The sequence below is a fragment of the Canis lupus genome, chromosome 8, assembly GCF_011100685.1.
Source record: "Canis lupus familiaris isolate Mischka breed German Shepherd chromosome 8, alternate assembly UU_Cfam_GSD_1.0, whole genome shotgun sequence".
NCBI classification, from domain to species: Eukaryota; Metazoa; Chordata; class Mammalia; order Carnivora; family Canidae; genus Canis; species Canis lupus.
In genome coordinates this window covers 68,312,735-68,338,577 of record NC_049229.1, presented here as the reverse complement: position 1 = coordinate 68,338,577, position 25,843 = coordinate 68,312,735, and the positions used below count along the sequence as shown (strand labels likewise).

Sequence of the window (25,843 nt, the reverse complement as noted above, 5' to 3'; positions counted from 1 at the left end):
CCCGGGGCCCCCCCTCCTGTGCGGAAGAAACAAAAGGAGTTTCAGAACGGGTTTTATTTGGATAATTGACCGAAGGAGCTGCGTCTGTAACCAAGATGGAGTTCACAGTATGTTGTTACATTCACACTTAAAAAATATATCTCTATGTACAGGGATTTGCAAATTGATGTAAACATTCATTACTAAGTACATTTCTCCCCTTCTCTCTGGAGGAAAAAGAACACAGTCGTCCAACAAGGCAACCCCTTCAAAATAAGTTTAATACAAAGGATGTAAATATCTCTAAATCAAAAAAGTGGTTCGTCTGACCTACTGGGTGTCGGGAGAACGTCACAGAATGAAAGTGAGGACAACAGCTTGACTTCAGATGGAACTGGACTATTTGAAATGGTGTTTCCAGGAAAAATAGGCACTGATTTCTAGAAGGAAATTCACTCCTTACTGAAGCTATTTCTTGAGCCAATATGGCTGGTTAACGTCTTCACTAGTACAATAACCCAGCGCGGGGCTGTCGCCACCCGCTACCACCAAGTGCGAGGGAGGCTGGAAACCGGCACTGCCCAGGCTACACCGAAGCCGCTGGCCCCATTCTCCAGACGTGGAGGACGACCTCCCCGATTTCATCTCAGGGTCCAGTCTGTTTCTTCCCATACTGCAACTGTCTAGTATTATATAAGGTACCCTGCTGCTTACCCACTTAAACTACTCTTCAAGTTGATTAGAAAAACTTTAAAAAACCAAGGGAAAGAAAAGGCATCGCATTATCTCATCCAGGCTGCCCGCCCCAGCCCCCCAACTGGAGGCATACCGGGTGGGGGGATGGGTGGGGGCACGGGTGGCTGTCCTCCAGGGGGGACAGCCGGAGGGGGGTAGCTGGCCGGTGGCAGGCCCAGGCCTGGAGGAGGGTGAGGGGGCACTGCGTGGGTGGGGGGCAGGCGTGGGGGTGGGGGTGGGAAGTTGGGGTTGTAGGTGGGGGGAGGAGGGGGATAGCCAGGAGTGGGGGGAGGAATGGCAGGAGGGGGGAAGGAGGCTGGTGGAGGGGGCACTGGGGGAGGGGGTGGGTTGGGGGGGTAGACGTGTGGGTGGTAGGGCAGGTGCGCTGGAGGGCCATAGGCTGGGGGCAGGGCACCATACGAGGGGCCCTCGGTCTTCATCATGGACTGCAGGCTCTGGTAGCCCTCTCCAGACATGTAGGAGCTGGTGGTAGACATCCCGGTCATGTAGCTGGAGGGCGGCGGTGGCGGCGGCCGGTGTGGCAGCGGTGGTGGCTGGTGCACAGGGGCCGGGTGGGCCGGAGGAGGAATCTGGACTTTGGGGAGGTCACTGGCATCCACGGGGCCTGGTGGCTCCGCCTCGCCTAAGGGGGCCGAGAGGGGAGGCTTCCGGTCTGTAGAGGAAAAACAAGTCACTGCCCGGCCCTGGGGTGGCTCCCGGGGCTGCCTGTGTGGGGACACATCCACTGACTTCCTCAGGGTGGGGAGAGCCCAAGCCATGAGCTCCCACAGCAGTTCTCATGCCCCCCCCCCCCCCCCCCCCCCCCCCCCCGGCCCCCAGTGCAGGGCTGGTGAGGTTGCTGCTTTTCCACCAGGGCCGACTTCACAGAGGAACAGCAAGCAGCGGTCACCTTTGAGGCCAGTGCCTGATGCCATCACAGAGGTCCCCTTTCCCCCCAGCACAGCCGGGTCTCCCTCCCTCAGTCCTCACAGCACCAGCCAAGGCCGTGCCTGCAGTGCATGGAGCCCCTTCTTCCTGCCTGTCTCTAGAGACTGAGGCCAGGGTCATGTCACCTTAACTGTCTGCAGCACTGGCATCAAGCACAAAGCCTGAGAGTTGCTCAACATTTAAAAAAATAATGAACAAGTCTCTGACGTTCCTGATGTGGTCGTGAAGGAGCAATTCTGGTTTTAGTCTACTACAGACAAATGAGAGGAGACCCCCCAGCGTACTCCCAGAAAGCACTGCTGAGCCTCCGGTGCTGCCCTCCCACGGTACTTCGCAGCGCGGCCCCTGCCCGCTTTGTCCACAGCCCCACCTCACACGTTTTCATCTAAGATTCCCCCTCTGCATTCATGGTCAGACACCTGGAAAATGACACTGGGGACATCGCACCAGGGATGGCCAATCATGGAGAAAGTGCATCTTTAGGATTCCTAAGGCAGCCCAGAAGTCAAAGGCAAGTCCTAGGAGCCAAGATCTCTGGGTCACACAGAAAAGTGAGGGCCACTGAACGGGGTTTCTGGTCTCCCAGCACTTCACTCTGTTGTGCCCCCTGGAGCTCCAAGCAGCCCTGACTGTGCACACATGGACATGCAATGTGCCCAGGGTGGCGCCGTGGTGACCGCGGTCCCCTCACTGCTCCCACCAAGTGAGCAAGAGCAGAACTTCAGGCCAGCTAGGCCATCTTTCAACAAGAGCCAAGGCCCTGGGGTTCAGCCTGAACTGACCAGCACGCCCACCCAGGTCAGAAGGTCCGACCGACATGCCTACGGGGAAATCTGTTTGGGCTCCAGGGCAGGGCTGGGGGCCGATGGTGCCAGAAGCTGACTAGACAGCACAGTTTGAGCTTGAGGCCTGTGGACAAAAGTGCCAAGCACCTTGAATTCTTCCTGTGTGCCACTGCACGGCCGCCTGGGTCCACTAACACCCTTTCCCGTCTCTGAGACGTCACTTCCTGTCACCTACAACTCCGCGGTCTCTCCAGGTCACCAGGTCATGTGCTGTCCTCTAGAAGTGAACCTGGAACACGTGGTCTCTCCAGGCACCTGTGGGGCCCTCTTCATCTTCGCTTTGGCACCCGCCACTGCCAGCCACCCTCTTAACATCCCTGGTGACCTAAGTGCCTCTGCTTCCTGCGTCTCATTAGAAACTGTGCTTCTAGCTCTTCTCCAAACTGGAGACTCCTGCTGCCTCTCCAAACCTTCTTTCCATCTGTCTCCCGTCTGCCACAGGCCCCTCTGCTGGAGTGAGCTCCTGTGGCCTGGCCTCTGCTTCCACCTCTGCCTTCAGGCACCGTGGCTGCCAGACTCCAGACTCCACTCTTCCTCCGACGGCAGCCCTTCTAGCAGCCTAGCCAGCTCACCCCCTGGCACCGGTGCCTTCACCCTTCCTGCCCGCTGCCCAGGTGGGGAGCTCCCTATGTTCTGCTGGGCTCCTGACACCACACATGGGCCATGTGTGCGCTGGGCTCCCCAGGACACCACACCTCTTCTCCGCACACCCTCGGGGCACAGGAGCTGGGGGATCTGTGCTTGCTTACAGGAGATGCTACATAAATCCTCAAATGATCCACTGCAGATGTCTTTTTAAGCACGCTTCATACTGGATTGGGGACTGTAGGATTTATCCCAAAGTAGAAAATGAGTCCTCTGTTTTCTCAAAGCTTATAAAATGCCATGACTGACCAGAAGCAAAAAGAAATGTAATGGGTGGTACCCTAGCCACAGGTACATGCTAGGGGCCTAAGCACGAGTTACAGAGCAGGTCAGGACGGCCCAGCAGCCCTCAGACCACACACTACTCCTGCCCACCCTAGCTTCCTGCTCCATCTTCTAGAACGCTGCCCCAGGGTGACAAGGCTATATTCCTTACGATGATTTTTCACTTTTACGTGAGGCCAAGGAAGCTTCCCAGCTCACTGTGCGCCTGTCGAGAACTTGTCACAGTTTCATTTATTTTCCACTTGACTCTGGGCAACTGCTTATTCTTCAGAACATACCCACTCTCCTGCCACTAGGAAGCAGATGTGACCGAGGCTGGGCTCTTAAGATCTACAGCAATCCTGCCAGGTCAATGTTCATAAATTGTCAGGGCTTTGTTTTACTAAAACTGATTCTATGTTTATTTATCCTGCATAGTTTGGCATTTCTGCACATGAGAGGCCATAGAATATCCAGATATACTTGGAATTTATAACATCCTCAAAATACCTGGTTTGTGAAAAACACACACAATTTTTGGAAACATCTTTGGTCATTACCTTCTTTTAAAATTTTGGCTACCGAGTCTCCCTTGTATAAACTTGTCCCCAGGCCTTCCCGAGTCTACCCTTCGAAAAAGCAGAGGGAAAAGGTGGCACTTCCACTCTGCTTTCAGTGGACACTTACCTGGAGGTGGGTGGGCCGGAGGCAATGGAGGGTGAGTGGTCTCAATTTTGGGGATTTTAGGTGGTGGTGGTTCTAAAAAGGAAAAAGGAAAAGTAGTTTTTGAAAAGCAATCATACTTCTTCATGCGAATAAACAGGTCATAGAAGAAAAAAAAGGAAAATGTATCATTCAGGAATTTCTTTGGGGAAAAAGAACTGATATGACAAGGCTTTAGGGAACTTGAGAGAGGCCTCAGCTAAACCATTAGGAGCTAATCCTTTCATGAGACCCAAAGAGGTCTAACAAACGCCCCCCACCCCCACCCTAAATAGAACAACCTGTTGGCTTCTTAACAGCTGTTTCCGCATCTACCCGCCTTCCTTGCTGACCCTCCCAAATAAGACCTTTCACTGAAAGAAGAAAGGACCAGCAGAGTACTGTCTCCGTTACCTATCGGGTGGGGGGCGGTATTTCTACCCTGTCCACTGGACTAGAACACAGTCACAGCCACCCCAGCCGGAGGGCTCACGGGAGAAACCTCCACCTTTGGATTCCTAATTAGGCACGTTTTAAGTCTGTTTTCTTCCTTACAAAAGTGCTCCCACTGGTGGCAGGAGAGACCTAGAGGCTGGGAGCTGGCATAAAAGCAAACAGGACATTAGGGGCGGAGCACACAGCCCACCCCTCGGGGTCCGGTGGCTGCAGACAACCAGCATTCCACAGGGACACCACTAAGCCAAGACGGGCTACACCAAACCGGGTCTCTTGTGTTTATGAGGGTGCAGTGTGCACACGTAACCGAAAAAGAACTCCCGTCTTTGCGCTTGCTTGTATGTTTGACCCTTTCTCCAGAAACTCACTTTATTCTGGCTTGTCCACTGCTCTGATCGGACACTACTCTAGTGTCGCTGAGCCTTTCCTGCTTTCCTCTGTCCCAAACAGGCTGAATTCAAAGTCCAGGGATATGTCTGTTTGTATCCTCTTCCTGGGGGACCAAATCCCCTCTCTCAGGTGAATGAACTGTAAATCTATGCCTCTGGCTGCTTGTGCTCTCTCTCCTGAAGCCATGGCCTCACTTTCCAGCTCCACCCTAGACCCAGCAGCTCACAGGTCGCTTTCCCCATCTCTGCTGTGACTGCTGTCACAGTCCCTTCGCAGGCCTTCCTGCGACTCTCTCCCAAGCAGAGCTGAAGTTCTTTAGGTCAGCACTGCCCCCAAAGTGAAGAACCACATGTGATTTTAAATTTTCTGGGAGTCACCTTAGAAAAAGGTGAGTTAATTTAATATTTAACCTTATATATAAAAATCTGATTTCAGGGGCGCCTTGGTGGCTTAGTCAGTTGAGCATCTGCCTTCAGCTCAGGTCATGATCTCGCGGTCCTGGGATTGAACCCTACATCGGGCTCCCTGCTCAGCAGGGATCTGCTTCTCCCTCTACCCACTCCCCTGCTCCATGCGTGCTCACATGCTCTCTCAAATAAAATCTTTAAAAAAAAGTCTGATCATTTCAATGTGTAATCAACATAAAAATTAATCAACAAGCTCTTTTACCTTTTTTCTTAGTAATACTTGGAAATCTGGTCTGTGTGCTGCACTAGCGATATGTGATGATTCTGGCTGGCGACACTTCCAGCGCTCAGAGCCCCCTATAGCTAGTGGCATGTAGCACACCACCTGGTCAAGGCCCTATGGCAGGCTGTGTTCTGTGCCCTCTGTGGGCCATAAGCCACCACTCTGACTGCCCTTATCATGTCTCACCCAGATGCCTGCGAGCTCCTCCTCATTCCCAACTATCTGTCCTATTATTGCCACCATGAACCTTCTTCTAAAAGGAACTCAGACTTGGCCATTCTCCTGCTCCAACGTCTTCAGTGCTCCCACTGCCTACGAAAAATCCACATTCCTCCACGTGGACTCCATGTGGCTCCAGTCACTCTCTGTCCATTAGAGGTCCTCCCTTTACCTCTTCACATTCTAGAAAGATCTCCTCTCCATATGTTTCCAGCTCCCTTGCCCACATGCATCCTTCTACCTAGAGGACCAACCCCTCAGCTCAGTTCCAGGTGCTCAAAGGTCAGTCCTCTAAGGTTACCACTGGCTTGTCTCTGCTTCGTATAGACGTACAGGTCTAGCACACCAGCTCAGCTCAACTGTATGTCCACATGGCAGGGAGCACAGCCCACTTCGGGGTCTCACACTTAAGTTTTTGCCCAGATGGAACAGAAAAAAAATTCACCTGTAGTGAACTCATCACTTCTCCAAAGACCCTGAGAAAAATGTAGCTTTATTATAACTTGAAGATTCACAACAATTCAATAAACCACTGAGTTCCCACCTTGGAACTAAGCAAAAGAGAAACAGAAATGAGTAAACACTGTTGTGCCTTCAAAGAGTACAGTATGTCAGGGCCCATGACACAGGGACAAATGCTTCTAAATTTCTGTTCTGTAATCTTCCAGATTTTATTCACCCTTTCCATTTGTTTCCAATATAGAAACAAATCACAACCAACTTTGGGCTCTATAAAAACCCAAAACCAAAATCCAAGCAGTATTTAAAAGAGAACTGGCCTACACAAGCAGCAGGGCTGGGACATAAGGTGGTTCTTTGGGCAAGAGCACCGCCTGTCACTGCCATCCCATCTGCCCTCCACTCTACCACTTGGTGATCAGGATGGGGACACCCAGGCCCGTTATTGTCTACTGTGGTGAGCTGAACCAAACCTCTAGGAAGGACCCCTGCTGTCGTCCTCCTCTTACGTTCCTGATCACATTTGTATATATGTTACTAAGTACATTTTTACTGCTCCTAAGCTTTTTGATAACTTTTGTCAGAATATAATCTAAAATTCAGTTAGGGGACTTTTCCTGGCAAGCAGGGTAAAGGTTTTGATGGGCTCTAAGGCTGAATCTTAAGGCCGATATAAATCTTGCAGAAACAACGTTGACTAAGAATTTAAAGTTTTGATAAACAGATACTTGAGCTAAAAAAAAAAAAAACAAAAATAAAACCCTCGTAACAGAAAATTACCTGCTGCTTTGTTCTCTTCTTTGGGAGAAACAACCTATAACAAAAGAAAATATACAACTGTTAACCAAGACCCCAGGGATAAGAAGAACTGATTATCTAAGAGCTATCCGCAGCAACAGAACACAGTTCCAGATGAAAATCAGTTTTGGCTCAGAGCTCCAGGGCAGACCAGGTACCTAAAAGAACACCTCTGCTTCCTGCTTCTTTCCCTTTCCCAGGTGAGATGGCACCACCAAGGATTTTCAACAGAGACACTAAGTCTCAAGCCCTTTAACACGCTGGCCTAAATCCAATGAACAGTTTGCTGACATGTGTTTCTCTCCCCCCCCCACCATGGTTTCCTCTACTGGCTGGGGTGCTGCTGTGGGGAGAAGTATTCACAAAAACCCGGTGTCACTCAGAGCACCAAACATGAAAAAGCCAGAGACCGGAGATACTGAGCCCAGCACCCTGCTGGTCGGGGCAGCAGGGACAATGGAGCCCTCCTAGCTCCTAGGGGCTCCCCTCCTCTGACCAAAGTAGTTCTCAAGCTCCCCATGGACATGTAGCTAGATGGTGAGGCTGGGGACCCCCAGCTCAGGGTCCTTCACCAGCCCTCAGAAGAGGGACCGTGCTCTGGTGTGGTGTTGCTTCTGGCCCCCACCCAGAGTGCTGGCGGCTTCTAGGGCTGCCTGGCCCACTCACCACGGCTCGCTTCGCTGGGCGGGGAGGACTGGGCTGCGGGGACGGCTTCTTGGGCTGTGGGGCCTGCTGCGGTGGGGGCTGTGGGGCGGGTGGCTGCGAGTCCTTCTGCGGTGGCTGGGGCGGGTCGGAGCCTTGAGCTGGCTGAGGCGGTGGCACTTGTGGCACTTGCGGTGTAGACTGGAGAGGTGGGGGCTGCTGCAGCTGGTGGGGTGTGTGATGAGGCATCTGTTGTTTTCCTTGTGAGTAAAGATCCAGGATTTGGTGGCAGATGTCTGAATGATGGGCAACAATTACATTTGTCACAAACTGGTAAAGTAAATGTGCTTAGGAAAAAAAAAAGCCTATTTCCTAACTTTAGGCTACAATTCCCCTACAGGGACGGATAAGTGGGGATCACATCTGCAAATCCCCCAAACTATTGCGCACAGTGTGGACAGAGTGGATGTTATGAGAGAACTGAATTAAAGGTGCTTCTGAAGAATGACTTACATTTACTTACATGGAGACATCTATTCTCGGGACTTGAGGCTAACAGGGAAGAGTCCCCTAAACACAGAATACCCTCAGGAAAGCCCAGCATGCCAGTACCTTCCAGAACATCCACAGGGACGTCCTGCACAAACTGCTCCCACCATCTCCTATACATGGGTTTGGAGGTCCATTCTTGTATTTCAAATTTGCATAAACGTCCTGCGAGATACATCACGGCCACTGCTATGATCTCTGGCTCCCACTGTAGTGACAAGGTCGTGCAGAGACTAGTTCAACAAGAAAAAGGGGTGACGTGACTTGGAGAAACAGCCATGTTACCCAATGCATAGAGATGAGATGCCACATCTAGATGTTGGCTTGCTTATTCCTCCTTGAATGACCAAAGAATTAGAAATAAAAGCAGCAAGTTTTAAGTCTCCTAAAGGTACCAAAACAAATAACTTTAGCCATAGTTACTAACTTGTTCCTTCAAGAACCAGAATGCTGGCACATTCAAAAATTGCTATGTCATGAAACACAAATGAACATAGCTTATGTTCTTCAGAGATTGCTGAAATCCTCATCACTGAATTGTGCTTTCAAATGACAGCAGCTCCACACATAGGCCTTCCGTCCCCATAGAGCCCCTCGTTAGATCCCAGGCTCAAAGAACGGCAAAGCCCTAAAACCATTACAAGGATGTATTATTTGGGCAGAACCAAATGAGTTCTAAGTATCTTGTCAAACTTCTCTGGTTTATTGTTTTGGACTATGTTTTTTAAAACTGGTGATGACATTTTAGCTTCTTCTTCTTCTTCTTTTTTTTTTTAAGATTTTATTTATTCATGAGAGAGAGAGAGAGAGAGAGAGAGAGGCAGAGGGAGAAGCAGGCCCCATGCAGGAAGCCTGATGTGGGACTCAATCCCCAGACTCCAGGATCATGCCCTGGGCCGAAGGCAGGCACTAAACTGCTGAGCCACCCAGGGATCCCTGACATTTTAGCTTCTTTTTTTTTATTTTTTTGAAGATTTTATTTATTTATTCATAGAGATGCAGGGAGAGAGAGAGAGAGAGGCAGAGACACAAGCAGGCTCCATGCAGAGAGCCTGACGTGAGACCCGATCCAGGGTCTCCAGATCACGCCCTGGGCTGAAGGCAGCGCTAAACCGCTGCACCACCAGGGCTGGCCCCACATTTTAGCTTTTTTTTTTTTTTTTTTTTTTCATTTTAGCTTCTTATATCAAGACATGGCAGGGTATCCCTCTGCTGGGAAGCAGACTTCCTGGATGTTGGCCCCAGCTCTGCCATTAACTGGCTCCTCAAGCTGGGTGAGTCAGAGTCCTAGATATGAAATAGGGAATCTAGATTGAATGACCGACCCATAGTCCCTGCCTATTTTAAAAAGTACAATCAGATCAACATTTGAACACATGTACCTGTCATTTACAAACGTCCATGCCATTTGAACCAACTTTTGAATTTTGTTTTTATCACCTAGAAACAGGAAGAAAAAGGTAATTTAGTAGTAATAGAGTGCATAAAAAGCAGCATTTCTCTAAAGTCCACTGTGTGCCCAGCACCATCCCAAAACACTGCAGTCGACTGCTGCCCGGGAACTGAGGACAGACGGGTGGGACTGAGTCCCATCTCTATTCTCTTCCCACGTGACCTGTGCTGAAGCACTGTTTATGGGAAGCCTGCTCCAAGGCGGATTTTATTAGGCTATTTAAAAAATTCTGACTCATTTTCCTGCCTCCTATCACTTGGCAAATGGATGGCAGAATGTGTCTATAGCTGACAGGAAGCAGTACTAACAGCTTCAATACTGGGCTGTCTGGGCACCCTGTGTCCCAGGCACACTCACACATCCAACTCTCCTGCTTTCCTCTTTCTAGAAGCATAATCTGAGTGCCGTCAAATCATTATAAATAAGACTTGATTTCACAATGAAGAGTTCTTTAAGTAACTTTCCCCCCTTACCTTTGAGTTGTTTTGCATATTTGAGGAGAAACTGGTATGGATGTTCCACCTGTAAATCAAACTTTATGGTCTGGAGTAGGATTCTCTCTAGAACCATCACTTCTTCCTAAAAATAAAACCACCAATGTTGGGATATGATTCCACTCACAGGTCTATAGCCACATTCAACAGTGAGCTTTCTCACTTCCTCTCTTCTAGCCTATTATGGCAACTTTTTCATTCCTTTTCTACTCTGCCCTCCCAGGCTTTCACCTTGCTCAGAGTCAAGGAGAAATTCTGAAAACTAAAAAGTGGAAGACAAAACAATCGGTTGATATTTTAAAAATATTGGAAACATTCTTAGAAATTTATTTTTAAAACTTTTTAAAGACTTTATTTTTTAAAGTCATCTCTACACCCAGTGTGGGACTCAAGTCCATGACCCTGAGATCAAGAGTTGTAAGCTTCCCTGACTGAGCTGGCCAGGTGCCCCAGAAATGTCATTACTAATAGACCTTTACTTTGTAGAGAATTTAACGTGACTGTAGTTTCTTTCCAGACCTCCATCAAAGACCACACTCCTTCAGGAATTTCCACTGAAAACTTTAAGCAAATAAGCAATGATGATGATGCAGACTCACACAAACTCTCAGTACCTGCTCGATATGTACATACGTAGCATGTGTGTTTAAATCTTTCCTCTACCTGAAATAGTCTGTTCCAACACCATTTCCAGAATACATCATCATTTTCTTTTACTAAACCACATCCTAACCTGTCAACACACACAAAATCTTTTCTGATCACTGATCTGTCTTGTCCCAGGACTGAAGGATGTAACGTTTAGAAGGGAGCGTGCAATCATTATCTTTCTTTACTTCTGCATGTCTCCCCACTACCTAATTTTTGAGTATAATTTCCATTTTCTTGTTTTCCAGGAGACAGTTTTCCTTCAGTCTGAAGGACTTAGCTCCTTACACAGGCCACTGGTGGAGGTTGTGGGATAGCACCTGAGTGTGTGCTTGGGCTAGATCATGACCCGAGCTGAAATCAAGAGTCGGATCCCTGACTGACTAAGCCCCTGGGTGACCCTCCAATAATGAGCTTCTTGATGGCTTTGTCCTTGGATACACAATAGGTGCTGCTGGTGTAGTGAAGAGGTTGCACGTGGCCAGGGTGTTTCTTGGCATGACACTGTTCCTTCCTTTGTTGGTCATCTTGGCAGCGGGACTTGTGGGAGTCCCCCATACCTCAATGTCCTATCATTTTACTTAGTATCAGGCCAGAAGAAAAGAAAGCTGTTGACATTCTGGTTGGGAACTTCCTGTATCATAGGGCAATTCAGGGAAAACAGAGATTTTTACCTTTGAATCTTCCTCTCAAACATTTATTAGAATTTTTTCATTCCTTCAGTGGTTTTAAGTTCCTTCCCCCACCTCCCATGATCTCCAGTTTCTTACAAGGCTTAATTCCGGACATTTTATTTTACTGTTGCTATGGTAAATGGACCCCCCCCCCCCCATGTCCTTCCAGGGTGTCTTGAACTAGTTAACATCCATGAATGGGTACTTCAAGACTGCAGCCTCTGTGCAGCCTGACTGCACCTAGCACTTAAAGACAATGACTTGTTTACACCATGGAAGACAGGGCTGTTGGAGGCCGGAAATCCCATATCTAACAGGTGAATGAATCCATTAACTAAAGAAAGAGAAGACATGCTGGGAACATGCTTCACGCTGAGGTCTGGCCTCACTTTGCAGAACACGAATCGTTCTCTCATGATGAGTGATTCCAACCAGCATGGCAGGACTAAGATCCTTCTATCCTAGCGCTGCCAGCACTCTCTCAGGAAAGCTTTCCATGATCTCAGAAAGTTCCCCATGATATAAAAAACCTGCTAACACTGGCATGTTTTTGTCTGGTTTTGGCACTTCCTGTTTCCCAGGAGTTTCACCATGACTTTTCAATGTAGGAACAGTCTTCCAACCAAGTGCACCTACAGGTTTTGAGGCTGTGGCCCGTATAGTATTACAGGATAGCTCAAGGCCCAGCCTCCCTTTGTATTTCAAATATTCAAGTAATGGGGTAATTATAGGTCTGTGTGCAAGCATCATTCCTCAGGGAACCTTCCCTCAGCCCCACAACTCTTGTCTGGGGGACCTGTCCAGGTGCCCAGGCTGAATGCCCTCATTGCACCTTTAAATAATCTTTTTATAGCATTCATCACAGCTCATAATCAGATAGTTATAGGATTATTTGATTAAAATCTATCCCAACTCCACTATAAAATCCATGAGAATGGCAAAGGCCATGACTGTCCTGCCACCTGTTTTAGGTCTAGAGTCTCACATAGTGGTGGCTAGAGTATCTGTTGAACATACGAGTAATTAATGTAATGGGGCGGGGGGTGGGGTGGGGGGAGGCACACACAGTTAAAGCAAAGCTCATAAAGGCAAAAAAGTCCCACATGATTCATAATCTTTTTCCTAATTGCTTACAATGCCTCCCACAAATAACTGCCCTGCTCGCTGTCCTCTCTGGCAAGGGAAATGTCTTCCACAGTGACTTCACTGTGCTTTCCTTTGGCCCCTGTACTCCAGATTATTTCTAGGAAGACGCACATGATAGAAAGGAGGGGCAGGCTGGACCCTGCAGTAAAAGTCTGAATAGTATGCTCATTCCCCCCTTCCTATCATCTGGGGGCACTGGAGCTGCAGAACCTGTACCTCACTGTGCCCGACTGGGTCTCAGTTTCCTCATCTGAAGGTATAGTGGGTAAAGGTGTAAAGGTAAAAGGGGACTTCTCCAAAGGCACTCTAGGATAACACACACCCAAAGGCACTCTAGGATAACACACACCAGTGCAGTGCCACATGCCCATAACACATTCCTACAACTGTCTCCTACTATGTAAAAATCAGACACCCACAGGTATTCTATTAAATTGCATTCTGATCACCGTTAGCATGAATTCCTAATTGACTCACATTTTTAGAAACAGGTGAACGGATTTATAAATCAGTTTAAGAAACAGAGTTACCCATGTTGACAATACTTATAAAGTTAGTATTCATTGTAAATACAACATATACAAAAGCATTCTGGGCCTCTGTTACCTCCTTGAAGCATGAAGGAGAACGAACATGTTTTATTTACACACATAAACACTGCTTGGCAGACACAGGTGTCTACTGTGGCGGGCAGTAGCAGCGAGGGAGGAAAAGCAAGACTGTGGACAGTGCCGAACTCCCCTGCCCTCATTAGTTCTTCTCTACCTGTGCTTTTGAGTTTGTCATTCATTCAAGTAGCTGTTGAGTGCCTACTCCGCTCAGCCTCTGTACAAGGTGCCAGGGAAAAACAGACATGGTCTCTGCTCTCACAGATCTTGTAGTTGAGAAGACCAGAACTCTTTGTGTGATGATCTGATTAAAATCTATCTCACCACCAGCTGTGATCAATGTTGTGAAGCATGCAGGTGCCACAAGGATTACAATGGGGGTGGAACTTGACCCTGACAAGAGTCAGGGGTGGAGGAAAGCTGCCAGAAGCTGGCTGGAGCCGTGGCCCTGCCATCTCCGCTGAACTGCTTCTCAGTCTAGGAGTGCTAATGGTGAGGAGAGGATTTCTGCTCATAAACACTGTGCTAGGGCCCCTGAAAGTACTCAAAATGAGGGAGTGATATGCATTAGCAAGTGTATGCCACGTTACCTTCCTTCCTCTGACAGAAGCAAGTACAAGTACCTTCTGCACAGGACCTTCTTAGGGCTCAGGGGACTGGCAGACACGGAGGCCACACACAGAGCTTTAACACCATGCTACCACGAGGAATCAAGATTTGAAGGCAGGAAGTTAAGATTCTTACCTTTGGATCATCTCCAAACTGGCCAAATTGTACATCATTTAATAAACTACGAGCTGTTTTGATGATATCTTTACATTTTTTTGGCGTTTCTTCTACTTTCCCAGCCAGAAAGAGACAACAAGCTCCCGTCACCTAAAAGGGAGACAAAATTTCTTGAGATACTGTTAACAAAACTCATGGAGAAACAGAAGCAAGGATTTTGGGTCTTCCCAATTTGGCTTCATAAATTATTTAAAATTTAATTTTCTAAAGAAAATGTCATGTGAAAAAAGTAGATGCCAGAAAGGAAAAGAATCATAGGAACACATTTTCTTTTTACATTGCAAACTTAATAATGGCTCCTTGAACAGTGAGCTTTGCTGCAGAAAAAGAGCACAATTAGGTGCCCGTCCTGTAGACTCCATCTCCTACACCTTCTCCCACTGGTGCAGCTGTCTGGACCCACATGCAGTGCCTATATCACTGGCCTTCTCACTGCTTGGCCTCTGCCCGCCTCCCTGGCACAGCCCTCTCTCCATGGGACCCCAAGGGCAGTAGGCATCAGACAGGGCACCAAGCTGATTCTGCCACGGGCTTCTTCCTCTAGAACTTCACAAATCAGTATGTAAGACATGTGTACAACACTAAGTAAATCTTAAACAAGAGGAAGGATCCCCAACAGGTGAATTTCCTAGTAAGTCTCCTGTCATCCTCCTTATGAAACCCTTGGACAACTTCACAATCTACCTACTAACGTCAGATTTCCCTGATCCAGCATTCAAGGCTCACCATGGGCCCATCCAGCTTACTTTTCCACCATTCCTGCCACATGGACTCCCTGGTTGGGCTGACTCTGAATAGTGCGCTTCCATGTGTCTCTGCTCACACCAGCTTCTGTCGGACTAACTGCTCTGCCTCATTGCAGCATGTCTAAGCCCTGCTTGCAGCCAAGGCTTAGCTGCCTGCTGGCAACTCCTCGGGGCATTTTCCCTGATCCCTTTAGGAGGTATTACTCTACCCTCTGAATGCTCCAGCCTTCTTTCCTTACCTCTCTTACGGCTTCACTGACCATGTGCTCTGTACGTGTCATCCCCTCTATCCTGGCTACTCAAGGCACGTTCCCTGACTGACTCTCCCAAAGAGTGTAAGACATACGGCATGTTTAAGGAGTAACTGAAGAATAAGTAATTTGGCGTAAAGAACTTCTCTTCCATTTTGGTTGGCCTTTTTTTGGGTCTCAATTACAAGCCCAAATTTATCATGTGAAAGGTAAGGAAGTAAATTCCACACAGTGCAATATGATTATGATCATCCACAGTGGCCTAAATAAAAAAAGACTTGAATATAGTTAATTGGAAAAAACAAAAATTCAAACTTGACTGCTTATAGATAGCCATGTATTATTATAAATATACTTTCTGGAAAACAGAATAAAGAGAGACTATAATCAGTCCACTAAACTGTGAAAACAACAACATGTGATAGAGAATTAGAACAAAATTCAAATACTTACATATCTTGGGAATTGCTTGAAGGAATGAAACATGTAGAAGCGATGAAAATAAATTATTCCAGTTGCTAGGGTATCATAGTGTCTGTTGTTCTGGTTAAGGACTTTACTGAGAATTGTTACAGGTTATGCCATTAGTTAAATGAGGAAAAATAAAGACAAACAATAACAACAAAATCAGTGATAAACACTATCAGTAATTAAGAGGGGAGGGGATCTCAGGGTATCAGAACTCAGACATGAGAATTAGCAAATTGAAGTTTACACTTGTAACAAGGCAGGGCTCTACCACTCTTTAGACACACTTCAACTATGATCACCAAATACTTGTTTTCCTCCTGATGGTCACTCACTCAACGGCTAACTCTACACATTTAAATGAAAACAGAAACAAACAGAAAACCTCTGAAGAGCCAAACAAATAAACAACATTTAAATAAAAATATTTAAGAGCCGTTTCAGTACAGAGATAGTACTATATATTTTGTCTACAGTATCTGATTTAATTCTTGGTGCTGGTGGTGGTGGGGGTCCTATTTATAACGATTCCAAGGGGATTCAGGATACAATCCCAAACGTGTGCCCACATCAAAGATGAACCGAGCCCCCTCTCGGCGATACCGGGCCTCAGTGGCTGGATCGAGTCCCTCCAGCTGTGAGGGTGTATGAGCCAAGTCTTTCTTATCCCAGTACCAACATGGTTTTGTGTGGTCCAGGTTTGCTGAGGTTACTGAAGGGCTTGAATTTTCTTTATTCTCCTTCATTTATTGAAGTAGACTTGTTCTTTCCAAAAGATTTTCTGAAAATGTTAGAATCCTAAGAGAGAGAAGCAGCAGCAAAGTTGGAAAGGGATGTTCTGTATTAAACAATCTCGATCATTATAAACAGTCTACAGTCACAGATTACACTTGATTTCGGATCAAAATTTCCCTGAGAGGCAACACTACTGATTGATACTAGCCTAGGTTCACCTCCAAAGCCAATTCAACACTTAAGTGACTGAGACGATAATCTCAAATTTCATGGTAGCTTAAAAGGAAGAGGATTTCCGTCTCCCATTCCTTTCTGCCTTTCTTCAGTAGAGCTAATCCCTTGCATTGGTCTACATCCCAATCTTCAGTAAAACCCAGGCCTGTCCTAACCCCTTGCAAAGACTTATGCTCCAAAATTATCCATCTTTTCCATTCAGCACTCAATCAAAATTTCATTTTGGTTTACTTCATTTCACTCAGAGAAGCCACCAGATCGGATGAATTCCCACCTGCATGAGAGTCATTGAACTGAGTAGTATAAATCTGGTATGCATGCTGTGATTCTGAGGGAAAGAATGGAGGGAGGTGGTCCACAAGAGAAGAAGGGAGCTCCTTTAACATGTTCTAGTTTTTCTCATCCTCTTCTTTTTTTCTTTCAGAATAAAGAGATTTTCTAAAGCATCATGTTGGGGTGCCTGGGTGGCTTAGTCAGTTAAGTGTCTGGCTTTTGATTTCATCTCAAGTTGTGATCTCAGGGTTGTGAAATCCAGCCCCGTGAGGGGCTCCACACTCAACAGGGAGTCACCTTGAAATTCTTTCCCTCTGCCCCTCACTCCGCTTGCATACTCCCACACATGCGGGCAAGCATGCGCTCCACTTTCTCTCAAATGGATCTTTTTAAAAAAATGTAAGTGATGTTGAGAAAATTAAATAAAAAACAAGGACTCTCATCTAGAGGCCACTGGAATATATACTGTAAACTTGATTAGGGAACAGCAATTTTCAAATCGTTCAGCAAAAGGATTTTAAAGAGGCAGCCAGAACCAGGCTGGTCTGGTTGCAAGAAAATAGCAGTTCTCTAACTAAATTCTAGGCCAGAGGCTCAGTTAATCTGGGAGCCTAACCTGTTCTTTGTGCCACTTCGTTTCTGGTGGGAAAGGTGATGTGGCAAGGCTGAGTGCATCCCTCTTCCTCCTTGCTCCTAGGAGCCCTAAAAATCTGATCTTTCCTCCAAAAGGAAGAAACTAGGTACTAGGAGAAAAGCAATCTTCTTCCAACTAATTTGTACTTGTGTGTATGACGGAACTGGGCAATGACTGGGGGTTGGGCAGGGTAGTTACCTAAAGCCTAGGTAAACATGGGAAGCGAGCAATCAGGTGCTCAGTAAAATACGAAGAGTTCATAGTCAGATGTCATACTGAGACACATTTCTCAACTCTCAGTTGGCAGAAAATCTAAAAGCGTGACTATACGCTCTGTTGGCAAGGCCAGTGAGAAGCAGGCGATCTCATATAGTGCTGGTGGGAATACAACTCTCAGAGGGGAATTTGGCAATATTCAACAAAATTACATATGCATTTGCTCTTTTACTTAGTAATCCCACTTCGAAGAATCCACTCTGAAAATACCATTACAAGTATGAAACAATGCATGCACAGGATTATTCATGAAAACGTCATTTATAATAGCAAAAACTGTAAACAACTCAAACATCCCTCAATAGGGCACTGGTTGAATAAAATACAGTTAACGTTAACAGTAATGGTGTACCATGCAGGTATAAAACAAACCTGAAAAAGACCTTTAAGTACCAGTAAGGAGACGTTTCTGGGATCACCTAGATGCAGGCTACTGCACACAGTAAACAAAGTGTCCTGATAGGGAACACAGAACAGAATGGAAACGACAGGGATGGGAACAGTACTTCTCTGGGTATACCTTTTTACTCAGCTTTGCCTTTTTAAGAAACTTTTATTTGAAAATAATTGTAGGTTTACAGGAGAGTTGTAAAGACAAGAGATAATTCTTGTATACACTTCACTCTGCTTCCTCCAACGTTAACATCTCACACAGCCACGGTACATTTACTAAAACTAAGACATTAATTTTGGTACATTATCAACTACAGCCTTGAAAACTCAAATTTTGAGTTTTCCCAAAAATCCCTTTTCTGTTCCGGGATCTAATCCAGGATGCCACACTGCACTTAGGAGCCATATTTCCTGACTATCTTCTAGTAACAGTTTCTCAGTCTTTCCTGGTTTTTCATGAGCTCGCCAGTCTTGAAGAGTAGTAGGCAGACTGAAATGTCTGGTTTAGGTGTGTCTGATGTTTTCCCAAGAACAGACTGGAGTTCTGGGGAAGACTGCCATGAGCTGAAGCGTCCTTCACCTCATCTCACCTCAGATATCAGAACAACTTCCTGATGCTGCTGCTGCTATGAACCACGAGCACTGGGTAAAGACGGGATCGTACCCAGCTTCTCACTGAAGTCATTATTTTTTCCTTGCCATTTTCTATTCCTTACAAATGAATCACAAGGTCTAGCCCACTCTCGAGGGCAGGGAATTAGGCAACATCTTCCAAGGCTACATCTCCTGGAATAAGTATCAAAGAATGTGGGGACGTAGGTTTATAATCACCATAGTGATTAGTAAGCATTTTGGAGAAAATATTTTGCAATGCAAAATACTAAGCAAATTACCTGTTTTTCTCCTTAAAGTCTCACCCATTAATTTTAGCATTCATTGGAGGATCTTGCCTGCAAGAACAATTACTGTGGTGTTCTGATCGTGATTTTCTATTTCCTTCCTTCTTTCAACATTATTTGGATTTCTTTTATAAGAAAAGACCTGTTCCTTCTCCCTCATTTATTTGAGTATAGACTCAATATTTGTTTTATTCTTGGAGTTTTAATAAAATATTATCATTATTTATTTTGTTGCCCAAACTATTCCAGCTATAGCCAACTAGAAGCAGCTCTTTCAAGGTTGGTTCGGGAGTTCTTCTGTTACTTTGACTTTCAAATCATGTAAATATTTAACACACTCATGAACTAAAAAAAAGCAAATCCTCAAACTCAAAATAAACCCAGTGTATAGCAAACAGGAAACATAACTACACAGAAAACTATTATATGTAATTCCCGATCTTATTCCATCCTGAGATATATTCTAAGGACTAAAGAATTGCAAAGGTATCTTAAACTTCTCCAGTATTGCTTTTTTGTACTGGTGTTAATGTTGTTAACTGTAAAACCATTTGTGTGCATGTGTGTATTGCAGGACAAAGCAAAGATATATAAATGTTAACGTTAGGAATCAAATTTTCATTTCAAAGGAAACATATACGCACAAGATCAAAGGTTAAGGAAAACCTATGTTACATTTTAATTGAAAATATCAAAATAAATCATGGTTAAAATATATATATATACATATTTATCCTAGCACTGTCCACTGCAAGTGTCTAGAAGCAATGACACTCCCATAATCAGGAACAAATCAGAGCCTACATCTTAGCCTCTAAAGGGACCCAGGTCTGGGATGCCTGGTTGGCTCAGTGGTTGAGCATCTGCCTTTGGTTCAGGGCGTGATTCCAGGGACTTAATTTTCTTAGAATAACAACATTGTGATTATATATGAAAACAACTATTCTCAGGCTTCAGTATTTAGTTAGGGGTAAAGTATCATGATGTCTGTAACTTACTATCAAATGGTTCCGCTAAAACACAGGCTCACACAGTAAAGGTGGTAAAATGTTAACATGTGCACTGTCCAGGCCACAGGTAAACTAGCAGTCTGTGTACTCTTATTTCACTTCATAAAAAGTGGGAGAGACTCAGATAAGACTGCTTATCAGACCAGGTCCTCCTTACCCCCTCGGGATTAGAATCTCTCAGCAGCCAAGGAATGCTTGCTTCATGAGTGTGTTAATGATTTTTATGAACTCAAACAATGTGTAATTGCATTACAGCATACAAAAAGAAAATTTCAAGTGTATGGCTAATTTTACAAAGTGAACACTTGTGTCACACCATCCCTCTGAGAAGCAGAATATTATCAACATCCTGAAGGTTTTCCTCACTCCTCTTCTAATCACAATACCCCCAAAGATGACCACTACCTCGACTTCTACTCCTAGCAACTAGTTCGCAGGTTTATGAAGGACTGTGGAATGTATGTCACCCTGTTACAACTGCTTTCTTTTCCTCAACGTTATGTTTGTGGGGTTTATCCTTGTTGTTGCATAAAGCACTATTAATTCATTCACTCTGGTTTTCAACCAGGGGCAAATCTTTCCCCCATGGGCATTTGTCAACATCTGGAGACAGTTTTGGTTGTTAAACTGCCTTCCTGGAAGATGCCAGGAATGTTGCTGCACATTCTAAAAGGCACAGAACAACGTTCCACAGGAAATTAACTGGTCCAAAACATCAACAGTGTTGAAGTTGAGAAACTCTGTTGTACATATTCTATTCTATGAATAAAACGCAATTTACATATCCAATCTACTGTGAATGGACATTTGAGATATTTCTGGTTTTTCAATATTAATAATAGTAACCAACACTCAGGTACATTCTTGTGGAGCAGAAAGCAACCTGCTAATTGGCTGAGGGAATCAATATCTCAAAATATCTGTACTTTATTCAAGGGATACTAGTTGGGAGTATACACTTTAAGATACACTAGCCCAACAGTTCTGCATGTAGTTATTCATTCAAATATTTAGAGTATTTACTAATGAGGCAGGCCTCAATGACATGGCAGGAAAAGAGACACAGGGTCTGTACCTACTAGAAGCCTGTGTTCTAGTGGTAGAGACAAAGAGAAACAAATGTTACTACTTGTCATGGGGTGGGGAGTGCCTTGAAAAATAATAAGGCATGGTAAGGGGAGAGAGGGATGAGGTAGGGGCTGTCTGGAGATTTGCAGGAGGAAGACCTGTTAGGAGACTATAGAAGGTGCTCAAGTAATACCTAATGAGGGCTTGTCCCCACAAGATGGAATTGAGTAAAGAAGAGGCATCACAACTGGCTGTGAGGAAAAAATGTGGCAACAGATGATTTCAAGTTTGTATGCCTGACAGTAATTTTTTAATATTAAGGTTTTTTAATATTATAATTTTTTAACATTAAAAAGAAAAATGGGAAGAGAAAGAGTTAGTTCTGATGGGCGGACCTGGGGCAGGAAGAAAAATTTTGGTTCCAAAAATACTACATTTGAAGAATCTGTAAGACAATTGTGTGGAAATACCCCATCAGACAGATAAACAGGACTGCTGAACTCTGGAAGGGACACATCTATTTGGGATTCATCTACACTGAATTGACAACTAAAATCATGGTGACGGGTCGAGGGCTGGAGAGTGAAAAAAGATAGGGTCTGGGGACAGAACTTAAAAAAGCAGAAGAAATCACCAAAGGAAAGAAAGGGAAAGAATGGTGAAAGAGGTGGGAAATTTGCAAGTTTAACTGCAAGACAAATCAAGGGATACTGGCTGTAAGCCAGATGTGGTAGTCGACAGTGACAGATGCTAAAGAAACATCAAAAAGCCAAGAATTAAGGAAAGGTGACTTTGGTGACTATTTCTTTCAGACAGTGAAAGTCCACTGTAGTAATGGCTGCACAACTGTGTACTAAAGACGACTGCTTGCATACTATTTCAAATGGGTGATTTGTATGGTATGAGAACCATTGCAACAGAGCAGACTCATACACATGTGCAAACAGCAGAATCTTTGCAAAAGTAGAGTGGGGCAGAAGGAAGACTACAAGGGCCAAGGAATGAATAGGTTATGAAACAGGTTACTCTCATTTATAGCACAAAGGAGAAGGAAGGATGTCTGAAAGCAAGAAGGGAAGGAGCCACCAGAGGCTGAATAAGCTACCAGAGGTTCACTGGCCAAGGGATCATAAAAAGCAAAGTTGAAGGGAAAATAAATGTACACAAATAGAATAAAAACAGTCCTCTGAATCATTCATCCCCCTGGAACAGTTCCTATCTCAGTTCTATAGACCTGTTCCCTATTTACTCTATTTTTTCACAAGACCCTGAAGTTATAGGTTTTTTCATTAGCAGCTCATGATTACTATGAGAGAGAGAGGTTTATGAGCTCCACAAAGTAAAAATCTCTCAATAAACAAGCAGCCTGTCAAAGCATTTTAGCAACACCTTTCAGGAATGTGCTTTGGCTATATAATTTTACATGATGAAAGAATAAATGCATTTTCACATTTAGAATTATGGACACTTATGAGTTGGAAAGAACAGTAAAGGTCACTACTCAATTTTCTCACCAAATACGGAAATTTTCTGTAAGTAACAGTAATACCTGATCACCCACTAACCGTCATTTGGACACGTTGATTAATGGGACATTAATCGTTTACCAGGCAGCCTATGGCATTGCTGGGTATGAAGAACTAGTGTTCATCTTAATTCTTTATGAACTAGTGTTCATCTTAATTCATCTTATTCTTAATTCTTTATGAACTAGTGTTCATCTTAATTTCTTAATTCTTATTCTTTAATTCTTTATTCTTTAATTCTCACATTGATTTTTCTACAACACTCTGAAGCTACCTTGCTCCCTAAGCCTTTAAAATACCTTTCTGTTATCTGATTGCCTTTCAAGTATGTGAAGACAATTTTTCCATTCCTTTCTCTTCTCCAGGGTAAACAAACATCTCTATCTTCTCAAGATGGTTTTTAGTGTTTCAAGATAACCCTTAAACATTAACAACCAAAATGGAAAACAGCACTTTTTATATGACCTTTGCAAATGGGTGAAGGGAGATTACTAATACTCAGCACCGTGCCCAGTGAAACGCAGCATGCCTGCAAGCTGTATTTTCTTATCCTCACAATTTATCACGATGAAAATAGAATCAAAGAGACATGAAGCAACTTGTCTAATTCACAAAGGCCGTAAATGGCAGAGCCACAATGTTTCATTAGACAAAGATACTGCTTTCTCTCAGTCTGGGGAAGATTCTATACTTTGCCTCCACATATGGAATATTACATCCTAGAATCCTTTTTTTTTTTTTTTTCCAAGTCAGGTCTTTCTTATTTCAAATATGAGTAATTGAGTTTTTGTAAATTCAACCTAGCCTATGTACATCTTGTTAGTTTTGGCCTATTGCTTCAACCTTTAAGAATTCTTTACAGCTACAGGTTTTGAGTGCATTTATTAACTTGAGAAGCATGCCTCACATATCTAAAGTTGGTAATAAGAGAGTGCTAACCAGAGTAAGGGCAAGACCAGAGCCCTGTAACTCCTCTGAAGACCTCTCTTCCGGCTGATGTCAACCCATTAATCAACATTTTGGGTTCAGTAATTTGAATGGATGCAAGCCCATCCAAACAGACCTTACCCAGTGTACATTTATCTCATGTCTACGAGGATACAAAGAGAGATTATATTCAGCGTCCTCGGGAAACCTGAACAGACCCATGTCTAGCAATCCCTCTTTCACCACCAAAGTATAGTAAACTTCCAAGGAAAGTAATTAGATGTGTATCACCTGGATTTTTTTGGTTAAAACTCTGCCAATTTGAGGGAATGAGTTTTCCTTTCCCAAGTATTCACAATTTTTTTTTTTTTTTTGCTCTTCCAACAAGATTCTGAAATAGATTAACAAGCTCTAGCATCCAAGAGCCATCCATCTAACTGCTCTCTGCAAATACTGAGACATTCACCAGACTTAGTCTTCTATAATTAACTGGCTTTTTGGATTCCTCAAAACCTATGAACGACAGTTGTACAATTCTGCCGGCAAGTACTCTGATATATCATTTATCTGACCCTCAAAATATGAACTGGATTTAACCCAATTTAACATTCTTTATAGTATTCTCAATTACCTTGAACTTAATTCCTTTTGTTTGTCCTCACCTAGTTTTTAGAGAAAGCAAACAAAACTTTTTTTTTTTTTTTTTTTTTTTTTTTTTTTGCCCCTCAGTGAACTCAATGCTTTTGGACATTATTACCTCCTGAAATAAGGTAGTTCCTTTAGTAGGCCACAACTATGACCAGTTTCTTTATGACATTCAATTTCAGAAGCGGTATTTAAGTACCTCATTAGCAACTAGAACGTTTCTAGTGCCTGTCGGCGCAAACCACATTTTCAAAATGAAATAAACAAACGTAAAGTATGTTTTAAGCAAGGGTCAACAAAAAAGATGAACTGATATGCATAAATAACGCACCACACTAGGATCAAAATGAGACAGCCCCCCCCCCCCCCTAAAATCAGACACCAGGAACCGTCACTCAAGAAAACCACAGTCCTGGACAGCTCCTACATTTATAGTGAAGACTATTTACTTAACAGGCAAGCATCTTAAGGACGCTAACGATCTTAACCGAGACGTCTATCAGCACCACCCCTACTGCCGTCGTTCGGCGATCCGGGAGGCTCACTCTGCTCACGCCGCGTTCCGGGGGCCGAGGATACGCAGCTCCTCGTGGGGCCCTCCTTCTGGCACCGTCACGCACACGAACCTTTAAATGCGCGCTCACAGCTGGAAGGCGCCACGCTCGGTACCTCTGAAGAGCCATTTAGAGCGGGACGCGTAAGCGTCATCGAGCTTAACAAATACGTAAGACCCCCGACCTCAAACCCTTGCTCCTGGAAGTCGTGCCTATCCCTCCGATGATTTAGCGATTTTCGCTCGGGCTTAACGGGCAATGTAAAATCTGGGGAGCGATACCGACCATGCCAGGCGCTGGCAACAGCCTCAGAGCTTCCCAACGAGCTCTAGACTCCCGCCTCGGGCTTGCTGGAAGAAAACGACCAATTCTTTCCGGGGACGAACCGAGCGACCCGGGAGAGGGCCGGTGACCGGCCCTCGCCGCGGAAGCGCCTGCTCCCTGCTCCCAGTCCCACCCCGCTACACGGCTCCTCGCGCCCCCAAGTCGCAGGAGCCCAGGTGTGGGCTAACACCCGGAGCCCCCGGGCCTGCCCACGACAGGGGCCCGCACGCTGCGGGGCGCCCGGGCAGACGCGGGCAGACGCGGGCAGACGCGGGCAGCCACGGAAGCCCCCGCCGCCGCCGCCGCCCCCGCCCCCCGCCCCCCGCCTGCTACCGAGTCCCTCACTGCGAGGAGCGCCGCCTGTGCTCAGGGTCCGCGCCGGCCTCCCCGCCCCGCGCCGCGCCCGTGGGTCTGTCTCAGTCCCTCTCCCGGAGCCCGTCCCGCAGCTCCCCCGTCGCCCGCTAACTTCGATTTGCGCCGCGGATAGCGGGGCGAGGCGGAATCCGGCGAGAGAGACTCCGCCGAGGCGTGGACGCGGGGATCCATACCCTACTCCGACCTCCAAGGAAGCGGAGGTGAGCGGCGCCGCCCGCGGTCCGGGGCTCACTCACCCCTCGCCTCAGGTAAGCCCCCTTTAGCGACGTCCCTCCTCGCCGACCGCGGCCATCTTGGACATGGAATGTCGGGGAAGCTTCGTCATCACGCCGCGACCGGGCGCGGCCCCGCCCCGCCCCCTCCCCTCCCCTCCCC

General features: G+C 45.7%; 1 protein-coding gene across 2 annotated transcripts; it reads right to left on the bottom strand.

The window, feature by feature from the left end:
* Nucleotides 1-38: 38 nt before the first annotated feature.
* Nucleotides 39-25,843, bottom strand: CCNK (cyclin K). 2 transcript variants are annotated; one of them, XM_038545696.1, is made up of 11 exons: nt 25,705-25,843; nt 16,145-16,393; nt 15,581-15,662; nt 14,089-14,220; nt 10,248-10,353; nt 9,704-9,761; nt 8,385-8,554; nt 7,797-8,068; nt 7,113-7,146; nt 4,104-4,175; nt 39-1,387 (listed from the first exon to the last, which is right to left on the bottom strand). In XM_038545696.1, exons 2-11 carry the CDS (start codon nt 16,339-16,341, stop codon nt 762-764), a joined length of 1,749 nt encoding a protein of 582 aa, XP_038401624.1. In that variant the 5' UTR covers nt 16,342-16,393; nt 25,705-25,843; the 3' UTR covers nt 39-761. The 2 variants fall into 2 exon arrangements, with proteins under 2 accessions (XP_038401624.1, XP_038401625.1); XM_038545697.1 differs by having other exon boundaries at nt 25,642-25,761.